At 56.9% G+C, this 13,301-nt stretch overlaps 1 protein-coding gene across 1 annotated transcript; it reads left to right on the top strand.

Annotated features, from left to right (window-relative positions):
• Positions 1-785: 785 nt before the first annotated feature.
• Positions 786-10,151, top strand: CALM3 (calmodulin 3). The gene is made up of 6 exons (XM_041746367.1): positions 786-954; positions 5,317-5,347; positions 7,563-7,706; positions 7,875-7,981; positions 8,200-8,335; positions 8,452-10,151. Exons 1-6 carry the CDS (start codon positions 952-954, stop codon positions 8,478-8,480), a joined length of 450 nt encoding a protein of 149 aa, XP_041602301.1. The 5' UTR covers positions 786-951; the 3' UTR covers positions 8,481-10,151.
• The last annotated feature ends 3,150 nt before the right edge of the window (positions 10,152-13,301 follow it).

Raw genomic sequence — 13,301 nt, 5'->3', positions numbered from 1 at the left:
TCTGAGCTGATCGAGCGTGAAGCGGGGACCGGAGTCCCGCACACCTGCGGAGTCTCTCAGGGCGCAGACACCCGCCTGGACAGGTGGAAACCTCCCTGGAGGAGCAGAACCTTGAAGACCCCGCCACCTCCTAGGGCCCAGTTGGGGGCGGGGCTTCCAGGCCCCAGAATTTTGGATCGCACCATCTTCCATCTGTTAGAGGGGAGAGCCCGGATAGTCCTCCTGCATCTTCCGCCAGCCCTTTTACCACCCCCCGACCACCGAGACGATATATTTGCATCTCTAACAGCCACAAAGCGTCTCCCTTCGCCTCGTTACATCTCACGGCTTCTCGCAGCCACACACCTCGGGCTTCCCCACCACCACCACGCAGTGGCTCGCCCCAGTTTGACGCATTGCAGGGAAGGCCGGACCAATCGGCGCCGCGCTCTCATTTCCTCCGCGGCGCGGACCCAATAGCGGCGCGGCTCACACAGGGACGCGTCACGAGGCCGCCGAGAGGTGCCCCTCCGCCGGGGAGGCGAGTGGAGGGGACGCAGGGGGCGGGGCGCGCGGCGACGGAAAGTAGTCCCGCGGCGGGGACGCGCGCGCGCGGGAGGGAGGGACTGAGGGGGGCAGGGAAGGGGGGTGCGCGCGCGGCCGGAGGCAAAGCCCAGCCCCGCGTGGAGCGGGCGCGAGAGATCCGCGGGCCCGCCGGTGCGCAGCGGGGCGCGGAGGGATCCGCGGGTCCGCAGTGCGGCGGCACGCGGGCAGGGCGGGGCGGGGCCGGGCGAGGCGGGGCGCGCGCGCGGCGGCCGTTGAAGGACCGTTGGGGCGGGCGGCGGCGGCGGCGGCGCGCGCTGCGGGCAGTGAGTGTGGAGGCGCGGACGCGCGGCGGAGCTCGAGCTGCTGCAGCTGCTGCCGCCGCCGGAGGAACCTTGATCCCCGCGCTCCGGACACCCCGGCCTCGCCATGGTGAGTGAGGCTGGGGGCCACCCAGGCTGGGGGCTCTGAGGCGGGCACGGCGGGCAGGACTCCCGAGCGGGCGAGCGGACCCGGCGTGGGGGTGTCGCGGCCCCCCCAGTCGGAGGGCAAGGCGTTCGAACCCAGAGCGGGACGTTTGGATCCCAGAAGAAGGTTAGGGGCTTCAAAAGCGACTTTTACTACCAGGTGGGGTGTCCAGACCCCAAAATGGGCACGCGAGCTCTCAGAGGGGGCATCTGAAGCCAGGATGGGGCATCGGGACCCTCAGAAAGGGCTTTTGGACGCAGGGTGGGGCGTTCGGTCTCTGAGGTGCGGTGTTTGCACCCCTTGAGAGGCGAGATAGGAAGCACTGGCCGGGGAAGGGGGTATTCGAGCCCTAATGAAGACTTTGGGTCCTAAAAGGATGCGGGGAATGGGGATCCGAGGGAGGCCAGGCTGCCGGGGAGCTCCCCAGAGGGCGCCGCGTGTAGCTGGACCTGGGTGGGGAGAGGGGCAGGGATGGGGGCGACTTCTGCAGATCAGACCCTGGAGAGGAGGGGGGGTGGTTCTCAGAAAGACCAGCATTGCAGAGGAAGGAGGAGGAGGGTGAGGTGCAAGCTCAGGGAGGAAAAGCCCGGGGTGGGTGGCAGTGGAGGTTAGAAGATGCTCTGGAAGCCTGCAGGGACTGAAAAGGATTGGGGTCGGGGAGGTGGTTAAGAGGGAAGGGCGAGACTGGTGTTCGCCAGTGGTGGGGGAACAGGAGGCCTCGTGGTTGATTTGGGGGGCAGCCAGAAAAGGTTCTGAGGTTACTAGTAGGGTTGAGGCTGTTGAACTAGGGAGGTTGGTTTTCGTGGGAGAGGGCTGGGACTGAGTGTGGTGTTGGGTCCATGAGAAGGTAGGGGTAGGAGAGGACTCACTGGCTTGGGTGGTGGGAGGTGAAGTGGAAGGAGGGGGGGTGGTTGTTGGAGAAAATGAATGGCAGCCAAGGTGGGCCTACATTTGGAGGTGGATGTGGGCAGCTCCCTGGAAGTCTCCAGGGAAAGGCTAGGACAAAGACTGTTCAGTCTAGATGGGGAGTGGGCTGCAGAGGCCGAAGGGAGTGGCCATATGGTCCCCCTTCCCCAGGAAGAATGGGGCTGGGCAGGAGGCACCCCAGCAGTGGGAGCAGGTGGGCGGAGTTGTCGAGGCCCCTATTGCGCACTGAAGCCGCATGAAATGGGGGGTGGGGGGGATCAAAGTTTGGGATGCATCAAATGAGCCAGCCTTTTAAGCCTCGAATCTCACCCACCCCCTTGCTGCCCCTTTCAGACCAAGAGAGCGGCTTTTTCCAAACAGGAGTGCTGCTTTTCTTGTGGTTTCCAGCCCCGTGCAGTGTTCTGCATCTCCTCACTTGTGCCAAATGACAGTGCAGTACAGTGTGGCGTCGGTGACAATCGGACGCCTGTTCCTGTGGCCTCGGGGTGGGGGCTGCAGAGCTTGAACAGAGAGGACCTCCAAAGGTACCCCTTCATCTGCCTAAGGGCCACTTGTTCTGTTCAGGGCCCTCACTGAGTGCTTCTGTTAATTCACACAGCTGGAGCTTTGAGAGAAAACCAGCAGCCTAGTTCTTTCCTGCTCCCTGCCACCCACAACACCCACAGCCCCCCCAGGCTCAGCTTCGGAACCGTGCGCAGCCATCCTCCCTGGCAAGGCTGGGGAGAACAAGCAGCCGCTGCTGTGTATCAGATCTCATACTTGCTGACACAGACCTGGTGGCTCCTCTTGCCGCTACCCCATTTTCCCCCAGCAGGATCTCAGGGGGCCCTGAAGTCCTGGCAGGGGCCAGGTGACCCCCCACTTCACAAATAGGACCTGAGCTTTGGCCCCAGTTAGTTTCTCTTCCCATTTGTAATCAGCAAGGTATGGGTGGGACAAGTCACTGCGAACCGGACTTGGACTTTGGCCCTGAGCTCTGTGGCTCCTCCTTGGCCCGGGTGAGGGGCCCTGGCCTTGGTTTCTGATCTCATCTAACACTGCTCTCTGGCATTGGCTGGGGGCTGGGTCAGGGCCGAGAAATAATACCCTCTTCCCTCCCCCACCCCAGGGTTTTTTTTTCTTGTCCGGCCCCTTGCTGGAGCCTAAGATGAGGGATGAGGAAGCAGTAGCCCGGCTGGGTTATTTTGGAGACAATTTTTATGAAAGCTGAAAAATCTTCAGATTTGGAAAGAGAAGAAATCCTGAGAAGGGGTCCCCAGTGATGGTAGTTCCTGGGGTGATCAGTTCTGTGAGCAGCAGCCATGCCTTGAGATCTGTAGCTCGGAGCTGGAACCTTGCCTGCACCATGCCAGGGGAGAGGGTCTCCTAACCCGGAGGGAGAGTGTCTGACGGGCTCCCTAGGCAGAGCCACGCCTATTTGCAGCAGCTCTGTTACCCAGCGTGGCAGACCGCATCTGTGCCTGTCGGCGGGGAATGGCAGACACAGGCCTTCAGAGCCACTCCTGGACATGTGGGCCAGCTTGTCCAGCCCCTAACGTGTTGCCCAGAGGTGGGAAGCAGTGGGCTTCTTGCGGAGTGGTGTGGTAGGGGTGGGCAGGCCCCTGATTGGGCTAGCCTCTTCCATTCTAGGCCAGGGGAAGAGAATGGGAGAGAAGCAGATGGAATGGCAGCCCTCCTCCCCAGACCGTTACTCTGGGTCTCTCTTCCCTCTCCCCTGGCATGATGGCCTGGCCTTGGTAACCAGAAGCCCATCCCATCTTCTCACTTTCCCCCCGGCAGCTTCCTCGGGTGTCAGGAGCAGGCCGCCCCGTCCATGGGAGCCAAGGGAAGTGGCCAGAGCAGGGGGCTCCCCGGCTGAAGCCGACGGATTGGCATTTAGAGCCCAGCAGCCCCAAGTCTTTTTTGAAGGCAGTGCAGAAGTGTCTCCATTTGGCCTCCTCACCTTCCCTTTAGACTTTGGACTTTTCCAGAATATGTGTGTGTGGTGTTTTTCCTTCTCTACTTTCCTTCTTCCCTCCTTCCTTAGCCGTCTCTCTGTCATCATCACTGATTTCCCCTCCCATTCTGCCTTTCTGGGGCTTGGGCTCAAGTTCCTTTTCCCTTAGATTAAAAAAAGGGGGGGTAAAGGACATTTTAGATCAGTTCTTATGTGACCAGTTCTTAGTATTTGGGACGGAGTGGGGGTGGGAGGGTCATTGCTAGCTTCCATGGAAGCTCTGGAACCACTATGCAGATAGTTTGCACTAGTTTTGAGGGCTCCCAGCCTTAAGGCTAGAGCCTTTCTCCTGACTGTAGAAGGAAGTAAAGGAGGAGGCAGTCATCTGGGCACCAGGCAGGGTGGTGCCTTCTTGGCAGCATCCACCAAAACCTAAGAAAATTCATGTACTTGCTGCCTAATGCTAAACGTTGGGACTCAGCCCCCCCCCCCCCCCCCCCCCGCCCCCAGCTCCTCCAAAGGATCCCTATACCTGGCTGATTCCCAGCACACCGGTGCAGAAAAATCTAGTCTTTGCCTCTCCTCTACCCCACCCCCAAACCCCGCATGCAGCAACGGCTGCCTGCCACCGACTGGCCAGTCCCCGGAGTGGCCAGGGCTGGACAGGGTTAAAAACTGCAGCGGCACCCAGGGAACCTCACTTCAGTCCTACAGCCTTTGCAGCCATTGGGCCATGGGCCATTGCTGCTGCCTCCTGCAGCCCTCTCCCCAACATTGGCCCTTCCAGCCCAAAAGAAACAGAACAGAAGAGTACCCCATGGCTGCCTCTGGCCTGACCAGGGTTCTTTGAATTGGAGCATTCAGAGCTGCTGGTTAGGAGAATTTTTGCCAGTTGCATCCACTGTTGCCTGGACCTGGTGCCTCCAAATAGATGACACAGAAACTAGCAAAGAGCCCCAGACATCTTCCCTCTGTCCTACCCAAGGACTGGCCTGTTTCAGTTTGGAGCCTTCTAGAGCTGCTCGATTAGGCCTCTAGGGCAACTGCTCCCTTCACTCAGCCTCTGGGACTCCTGGTGGCAGCGTTGACACTGAGACGCGAACCCGTGCTGTGCCAGCACAGCTGGTTTGGGACTGGAGCAGGATGTCTCCCCACCCACTGTGGCTCCAAAGTACTGGGTTGGGATTGGAAGCCCTTGGGTCTGGGCAACTGAATCACCCTCGTGTCAGGCAAGCCTGGGTTGCCAGCCCATTTTAGTTCCCAAGCTTCCTGAATCACCAGACTTTATCCCAGAACCTGGCTCTCCTTCAGACCCTGACTCTGGCCTGCACCTCCTTTGCCCAGGTGCGTGGGATGCTATGTGAAACTGGCCTTACCAGCAGTGGGGCTGGGCTGAGCCTGCAGGATGTACTGACCACGGCTGGCTAGCCCAGTGACTGACTCTCTCCTTCTTGCTTTTCCAGGCTGACCAGCTGACTGAGGAGCAGATCGCAGGTGAGCCTGCCTATCCTACTCCTCCCCGCCCTGCTTGGGAAGGCCTCTGCATCCCCAGGCAAATCTTAACTCTGGCCGGGAGTAGCAGCTGACAGATGAGCACGTGTGCCCCCTCCACCACTTAATGCTGTGCCCTGTGCTTAGAATGTTGGGAACTGTGGATAAGAACACATTGCACCCCACTCAAACCAAAAACCCCCATGGTCCTAATACAGGCATTTCCCAGATGCCAGAACTCTGTTCTTCTTCTGGCCGTGGGTTATCTGGGGGCCTTTTATGAATCAGTGGCTGCAGGGTGAACCCAGCTCTGTCCCAGCTTCTGCCAGCTGGGCTCTGAAGGTGAGCCTCCCTGTGGGGCTGCTGAGCTCCTGTCCCACTTTCAGAGCCACCCAGGAGATGGCTTGTCACTACCACCTCTGCACTTGCCTATGCTTTGCACTCCCCTTTGCACGTGCTTACAGTCACTTTTCTCTGCCAGCAGCGACTCTCCCCAGCTCCTCCTCGTCCTCTGGGCCTCCAGTCAGATGTCACCTTGAAGAGGCCTTTCCTGACTCCCGCTCTGTCCCGTCACTCTGTATCTCCTTTGTAGCCTTTCTCACTCTCTGGAATGGTTTTGTGTCTTCACATGCTGTCTTGAGCTCCTTGAGTCAGGGCTTGGTTTTTGCTGGTCCCTGCTGTATCTTCAGTGCCCAGAATGTATAGTAGGCACCCTGTAAATTTTTGTTGGTCAAACACAGGAATTGTTCTCTATCCCCCAGTAAACTAAAAAAATCCTGAACTTGCACCTAGGTCATTTTTTTAGCCACCTGGCCCCTTAGCCCCAGAAAGGCCAACTGTGTGACTGAATGGGCTTTCTCGGTATTCCTCTCTCAAGATCTGGAGCTGCTAAGGATAGAACCCAGATCTTGGGGTATCTCCAGATCCACGGGCCAGCACAAAACAAACAGGAGAGAGGACTCGCAGAATGGGGCCCTGGGTCCTGGCAGCTACCCCAACCCCAGCTTTGCTGTCAGGTCTGACAGGCTCCACGATGAGTATCAAATGCCCATATCAGGGAGGAGGCAGAAGGGGACTTGCCTTCTCTCCTTTCCTCCACCGCCCCCCGACCCCCCCACACACAGTCACACTTTAAATTTCTAAACTTTGGCCCCCAGTGACTGTGGAAACCCACCGAGGAAAGCTGGAGAACTGCCTCATTTTCAGTGTTCATGAGCTCGGTACCCCCGTGACCCATGCCCTGCCCGCCACGAGAACAACAGGACCTCAGCCCAGGGAGTTGCTAGTATCCCCAAAGAGACTTGTCTCCCCATCTCCCCATGGCCCAGAGGCTCGGGGATACAGCTTCTCGGCTGTGTGTGTGTCTACTGCTGCACCTGCCACCCACGCCCCAACTCTGCCCTTATGTGACACAAACACACACTACGCTCTCCACCCCGTCCCCATTAGCAAACTGTCCACCACCTCACCCCCAGCCCACACTCTCTGGGAATAGGCTGCCAGGCATCTGTTCTCTGAGGGTTTTGGCGGGGAGGGAGCACCAGGTGCCAAAATGGGCCCAGTGGGAGGGCCACAGCCACGTGCTTCTCCTCCCCGCTCCTGATGCGTCCCCAGCTGTGGTCTGCCCACTCAGCGCCACTAGCTCTTCATCCTGGCCTGGCAGCCGTCCCCTCTCCCTCCATTCCCCCCCACCTACCCCAGGCTCTGCTACCTCCCACCCCTACGCCCCACCACACACGGGCCGCTCAGCTCCTCTCTTCTGGAAGCCAGTGGCTTGGGCACTCGGGGAACTGAGCTAGTAGTAGCAGCCAGGAGGGACATGGCCCCCGCCGAAGGCATTGTACAGCCTCTTAACCCTTCCCAGCCAGTTGACCTGGGCTAGCATACTGCAGGTAGAGATTTCTCTTGGCTGTTGTCCACATCATGACATAAATGCCAGGGATCAACAAAAAATGTAGAATTATCTGAGGACAGCTGTCAGCCTGCTTCCCCTCGGTCCTCACCGAGCAAGGTTGGCTGAACAGGTAGCTTTACTTGACACAAAGTAGGTGCTTAATAAGTGTTGACAGAAGAAGGGGTCTGTCCCAAGCACCGATGTGAGGGGCTAATACTGGGGAGTCTTGTTCTGGCTTCTTCAGGAAGGACTCTGTCTGCCTTCTTGCACAGAGGGCTTTCCCTGTGGCCCTTGACCTCTGCATCATTTTCTCTCTTACTCCAGAGTTCAAGGAGGCCTTCTCCCTCTTTGACAAGGACGGAGATGGCACTATCACCACCAAGGAGTTGGGGACAGTGATGAGATCCCTGGGACAGAACCCCACTGAAGCAGAGCTCCAGGACATGATCAATGAGGTGGATGCAGATGGTGAGCCCCACGGAGTGGGTGGGCAGCCTCATTCTCCGTCGCTCCTCGCAGCCACTGGGAGCCCCCCTTGGGGCGATGGATGAGCCCAGATCTCCCGTGCCAGGGCTCCAGGGTGATCTCCCAGGGCCCAGGCCTCAAGCATTCCCAACTCCCTTCCCCGCCTTCTAGGAAATGGGACCATTGACTTCCCGGAGTTCCTGACCATGATGGCCAGAAAGATGAAGGATACAGACAGTGAGGAGGAGATCCGAGAGGCCTTCCGTGTCTTCGACAAGGTAAGCAGTCCTTTGCCAGACTGGCTCTGAGGCTCCAGCGAGGGATGGGACAGCTGCGGTCCCAGGTGCCCAGCATGACCAGAGCCGCTGAGTCACCACTTCCCACGAGGCCCAGGTCCCTGTGCCAGCTCCACTGCCAACTTGCCCCACAACCTCAGGAGGTCCCCTCCTCCGGACAGAGCCTCAGGCTCAGAGTCTTCCTCTGTCCCCGCACCCAGGATGGCAACGGCTACATCAGCGCTGCTGAACTGCGTCATGTAATGACGAACCTGGGTGAGAAGCTGACCGATGAGGAGGTGGATGAGATGATCAGAGAGGCTGACATCGATGGAGACGGCCAGGTCAATTATGAAGGTGAGCAGCCGCCAGGCCCCGTCTCTGGTGAGAGCCCCAGGTCCCTCGTGTCAGGGGCGCTGCTGGCTCGGCCTGCCTGCCCCGCTGACCTGCTCTTCTCTCATTTCGCTTCACAGAGTTTGTACAGATGATGACTGCCAAGTGAAGGCCCCTGGGCAGCTGGTGATGCCCATTCTCGTGATCTCTCTTCTCGCGCGCGCGCTCTCTCTTCAACACTCCCCTGCGTTCCCCGGTTCTAGCAAACACCAGTTGATTGACTGAGAATCTGATAAAGCAACAAAAGATTTGTCCCAAGCTGCATGATTGCTCTTTCTCCCTCCTAAGTCTCCTCCCATGCTCCTCATCTCTTCCTTTTGCCCTCGCCCCTTCCGTTCACATCTTCCAAGGCCTGATGCATTCATAAGATGAAGCCCCATTCCCCTTAGGGGAGCCTCTGCCCTCCTCCAGCCCGGGTGGCTCTCCTGTTTTGATTTGTTTCCTTTCGTGTGTCATCTTATTTTGGGTGCTGGGGTGGCTGCCAGCCCTGTCCCAGGACCTGCTAGGGAGGGGATGAGGCCTCGCCCAGGCAGAAGAGCATGCCTTCTGCTGTTGCATGCAACCAGCCCTGTGATTCTGTGTGCATATCCCAGCAGCCTCTTGGGGCAAGGGTGCCGAGAGAGGCATTCCAGAAGGACTGGGGGGTGGGGGAGAATTGAGGAGTTATGGTGTTGACTGGATATGGTCCAGGACTGGGTCGAGGGGCAAGGGAGTCTTGGAAGTTGGCATTCTTTCTACCACTTGAGGGGGCTGACTCACAGAAGGGGACAGATAGAATGAACAACACTCAGATCCCATTGGCTGCTATTCTGAAACCATTCGATTGACTTCCTGAGGTTGGGCTGGGTGGGGGCTGCTCAGCTGGCCACTGCAAATTGTACCTGCCCATGTTTCTAAAAGCGATTTCCAGCTGTTCTGTAAATACCTGGTGCTAACGTCCCATGCCGCTCCGCCGTGATGCACCTGCCCACCCGCACGAAGGTCCCCTGTTGGAACAGATGTGGGGATGTTGCTTTGTCATGTACAGGTTACCCTTTGGTTATTTTTTTCTTTATGCCCCTTGAAACTAATCCTGTCAAGAAACCATACCGGGCTAGCTGAAGGGTGGGGAGAGGGCAGATGAGCCCCACCATGCTCTGGAGAGAACATAACCTGCAATAAAACAGTCTAGAGGGCTAGCTGCCTGGGGGGTGGTGGCCAAGGACAGCTCTGCTCCCTGGTCAGCTGGCCCCTCCTGCTTCTCCGTGGTGATTTGGTTGGCTCCTTAACACCTGTGCTGTCTCTGTGCCCTCTCTCCCCACGCCCACCTGCCTGCCCCCCACACTCCCCCAGCGGAGAGCATGATCCGTGACCTTGCTTCTGGTTTTCGCCTCTGGGACAAGTAAGTCAATGTGGGCAGTTCAGTCGTCTGGATTTTTCTTTTCCTTTTTCTGTTCATTTCATCTTGCCCTCCCCACCCCCGAACCCAGGTTGTGCAAGTGGCTTTTCCTGAGACTTGCCCAGCTTTGAGAATCTCCTCATCCGCCCTCTGGCACCCAGCCTCTGGGGGAAGGGAGGGGAGGGATGGGCGTAGTGGGAGACCTAGCTAAGAGCTGAGGGTAAGGGCAGGTAGGTGTGAGGCTGTGGACATTTTCGGAGTGTTTCGGTTTTGGTTTTGGTTTTTTGGTTTTTTGGTTTGTTTTCTTTTTTTTTTTTTAAAACCGGGCAATATTGTGTTCAGTTCAAGCTGTGAAGAAAAATATATATCAATGTTTTCCAATAAAATACAGTGACTACCTGACATGGGTCTTCCCCTCTTGTCTCTGTTTCTGGGTGTGCTCCCTGCATGGGCCCTGCAGCCCTGCCCTGGTTGAGCCTGTCCTCCATGCTCACTCAAGAGCCTTTTCCTTGCCATGGCAGCCGAGAGGACTTGTGACCCCAGCCAGGTTTCATGGTCACTGAGGGCATGATACTGATTGGCGATGCAGCCAATCAGCTTTGACGCTTGCCGTAGTTAAGAGGGGGTGCCCCTGGAAGACCAGTCCCAGCCCAGGTGTCAGTCACTTGAATGAGTGCATGATGAGGACTGGCCAGGCCTGGGGCCAGTCCAGGGCCACGAGAGCAGCCCATTGTGCCAAGACCTGAAGGCGAGCACTCCCTATAGTTGAGGGGAGGAGGAGTCACCCAAGGGAACAGCAAAGAAGCAGCTCCTGGGGGTGAGACCAGGTGGGGGATTCTCAGGGTGCTCTGGGGAAGGGGTGACATTCACTGAATGAGTCAGTGTCAGTCAAGCGGCCCACACGCCAGACGGTCCCAAGCTCACAGAGCTTTAGTCAACTCCCTATGAGGGCACGAGACAAGGAGATTTGAAACAAAAAGCCCCTTAACTTCCTTGCTACAAGTGAGGTTGTGAAGAAGAAAGGCCTGGGGTCCAGTGGTTCTGTAGTGGAGGCATTAAACAGAATCCTTAGGGGCTTTCCTCAAAGTATAGGCGCCCTGCCCCCAACTGCACATCCCACCTGCTTGCTGTTCAGGGGTGCAGTGAACGAACAGTTAACAGACACCATCTAACTTGTGACCTGTACCCTGACCACCACAGGGGCTAGGCAGGAGGGAATCAGAGCCCAAATCCAGTGGAATAAAAATAACCTTGCTTTGGCTTATCTTCACCTGGCCTTAGAAGGGCTGAGAAGCCCAGCCCCAGGGTTCTTCCTTGTGGTGGAGACCTAGGCCCAGGTTGGATCTTCCTGGTGTGGGCCAGTTGCTGAGCCCAGTTCTGTGGGTGGGGAAGTCCGGAGCAGCAGGCCATTTTTCCGGAACCCCAGCTCCTCTGTCCCCTTTTTCTGCCAGCTGATTGTGGCTTGCCTCTCGGTTGGTATAGCAGAAGTAGAGCGTAGGGACGAGAGCTGTGGGCCTGGCATGCCTGGCTGCCTCCGTGACCTCAGGCAGATGGCCCTGTCCATAAAATGGGAGTGGTAGCACTGGGGCTAGCTGAGGCCTGAGGGAGCCCACAGGAACTAGGCCTGGGGTCCGGCGAGTGCCGGCCATTCTTTACTCCGCAGACTCTCTTCTCAGCTCTGCCTCCATCTGGGGGAATCCTGCAGGCAACCATTTGGGCTGGAGGCGTGAATCCAGACTAGGAAACAGAGGCCTAGAAGAGTGAAGAGATTACTCCAAGACTATTGAGGCAAGCCTCAAATGGCAGAGCTGGAGTTTGAACCCAAGTCAACCCCAAAGAGTCCATGCCCTCAGCTTCCTGCCTTCAGAGTAGATGTATTTTTTTTTAAGATTTTATTTATTCATGAGAGACACAGAGAGGCGGAGACATAGGCAGAGAGAGAAGCAGGCTCCATGCAGGGAGTTTGATGCGGTACTCGATCCCAGAACCCCGGGATTATGACCTGAGCCAAAGGCAGACACTCAACCACTGAGCTATCCAGGTGCTCCTAAATAGTCTTTTTTTTTTTTTTTTTTTTTAATAGTAATTTTAAAACTGACTTCAGGCAAGCCAGAGCCAGCAGGAAGCCTAGGCTGAGTCTGGGGTCACAGTGGTAAAGTATAAGATGGGAGCTGCCCTCCTGGCTGCCAGGACACCTATGGAAAATTCTAGTCTCACAGTTGAGAGAAACACAAGTCTCGGTGACCCACAGAATTGGGCTCCAAGCCCAATGTGAGCACTTGCTCCAGCGAGTCTGTGCACTCCCTAAACTTCAAGGTCTGCTTCTGCCACTTCCTACTTTGACCTTGGGGTGGTGACTTTACTTCTCTGGGCCTCAGTTTACCCATCTGCAAAATGGGGAATAATAATGACACTGTTAGAGGAAGATCATAAAAATACCCACTTTGGAGGCTTGTGCCAACCACTTTCTAGATCTACTGCATTTGACTGGCACGCAGGCCAGATTGAATCCTAACAGGATGCAACCCCCATGGAGGGTGCTCATAGGCATGGAATAATGATCAAGATCTGACACTAAAGAACTGGAAGCCCCGGGCAAATAAAGCCTCTTGCACCACACTTCTTGGAAGTGGCTGAGCTGAGTCTCAAAACCCCAGATCATTTGGATCCCAAACACCCATGCTTTCAACCGCTGCCTCACGTTGCCTGCACTGCTCTACCGCCTATCATTATTTCCCCGCCTTGGGCCCTATGTTTTGAAAGACTTTTACTCCCAGATAGGCTGCTTTATTAAATAATCATGACTTCTCTTTCCCGTTCTTTATTAATCAAAGATGCATAGATGGCACTCTGAGCTTTTAATGGACATGGGGCAGGCCCTGAGAGGGCTGACTCCAGCCCAGGGCAGGAGGCTGAGAGTGGGAATCACATCCAGTTCTGGCTCTCGGGTCCAATAGACCAGCTCACACCTCTCCTTAGCGGTTGACTAGCCCAGGGGCACAGCGGGAGGTGCACACCCAGGGCCCCTCACTTTCCCCAGAGTAGGGACCACTTCTAAATGCCACTCCCAGTGTGGCCAGCAGGTGGGGCAATGAGTACAGAAGGCCCGGAGAGCTGCCACTCCTGGGAATGGGCCAGAGACAGAGAGAGAGAGAGAGAGAGAGAGAGTGTGTGTGTGTGTGTGTGTGTGCCCGCGCTGGAGTCCCATCTGTGGGCCAGGCCCAGTTCTAGGAAGTCCAAAATGAATAGAATGAAGTTATAAATGAACAGGGGCTTCCTGATGCTCCGCCACACCGGGCAGGCCCCTGGGCTATGCTCTCTCCGCTCATCCTGGCTCACAAATCTGTCTTTTTTTCTGCTTACTGGAATATTTAGTTCTGTGATTATTAAGTTGTCATCCCGCTGGAATGTGAGTGAGATAGGGCCAAGGCAGTGTCAATCCCCGCTGTATCCCCAGCAGGCACAGAGCAGTCCAGGGCCCCGAGCAGATTCCAGGGACTCTGGAGTTAATGAAATGAACAAGAGGGTAAGAGGCCGGAGGCAGAACTGTGA

This window comes from Vulpes lagopus, chromosome 2, assembly GCF_018345385.1.
Source record: "Vulpes lagopus strain Blue_001 chromosome 2, ASM1834538v1, whole genome shotgun sequence".
In the NCBI taxonomy this organism is placed as follows: domain Eukaryota; kingdom Metazoa; phylum Chordata; class Mammalia; order Carnivora; family Canidae; genus Vulpes; species Vulpes lagopus.
The sequence above is the reverse complement of the archived record's forward strand: the minus strand, read 5'-3'. Positions and strand labels throughout refer to the sequence as shown.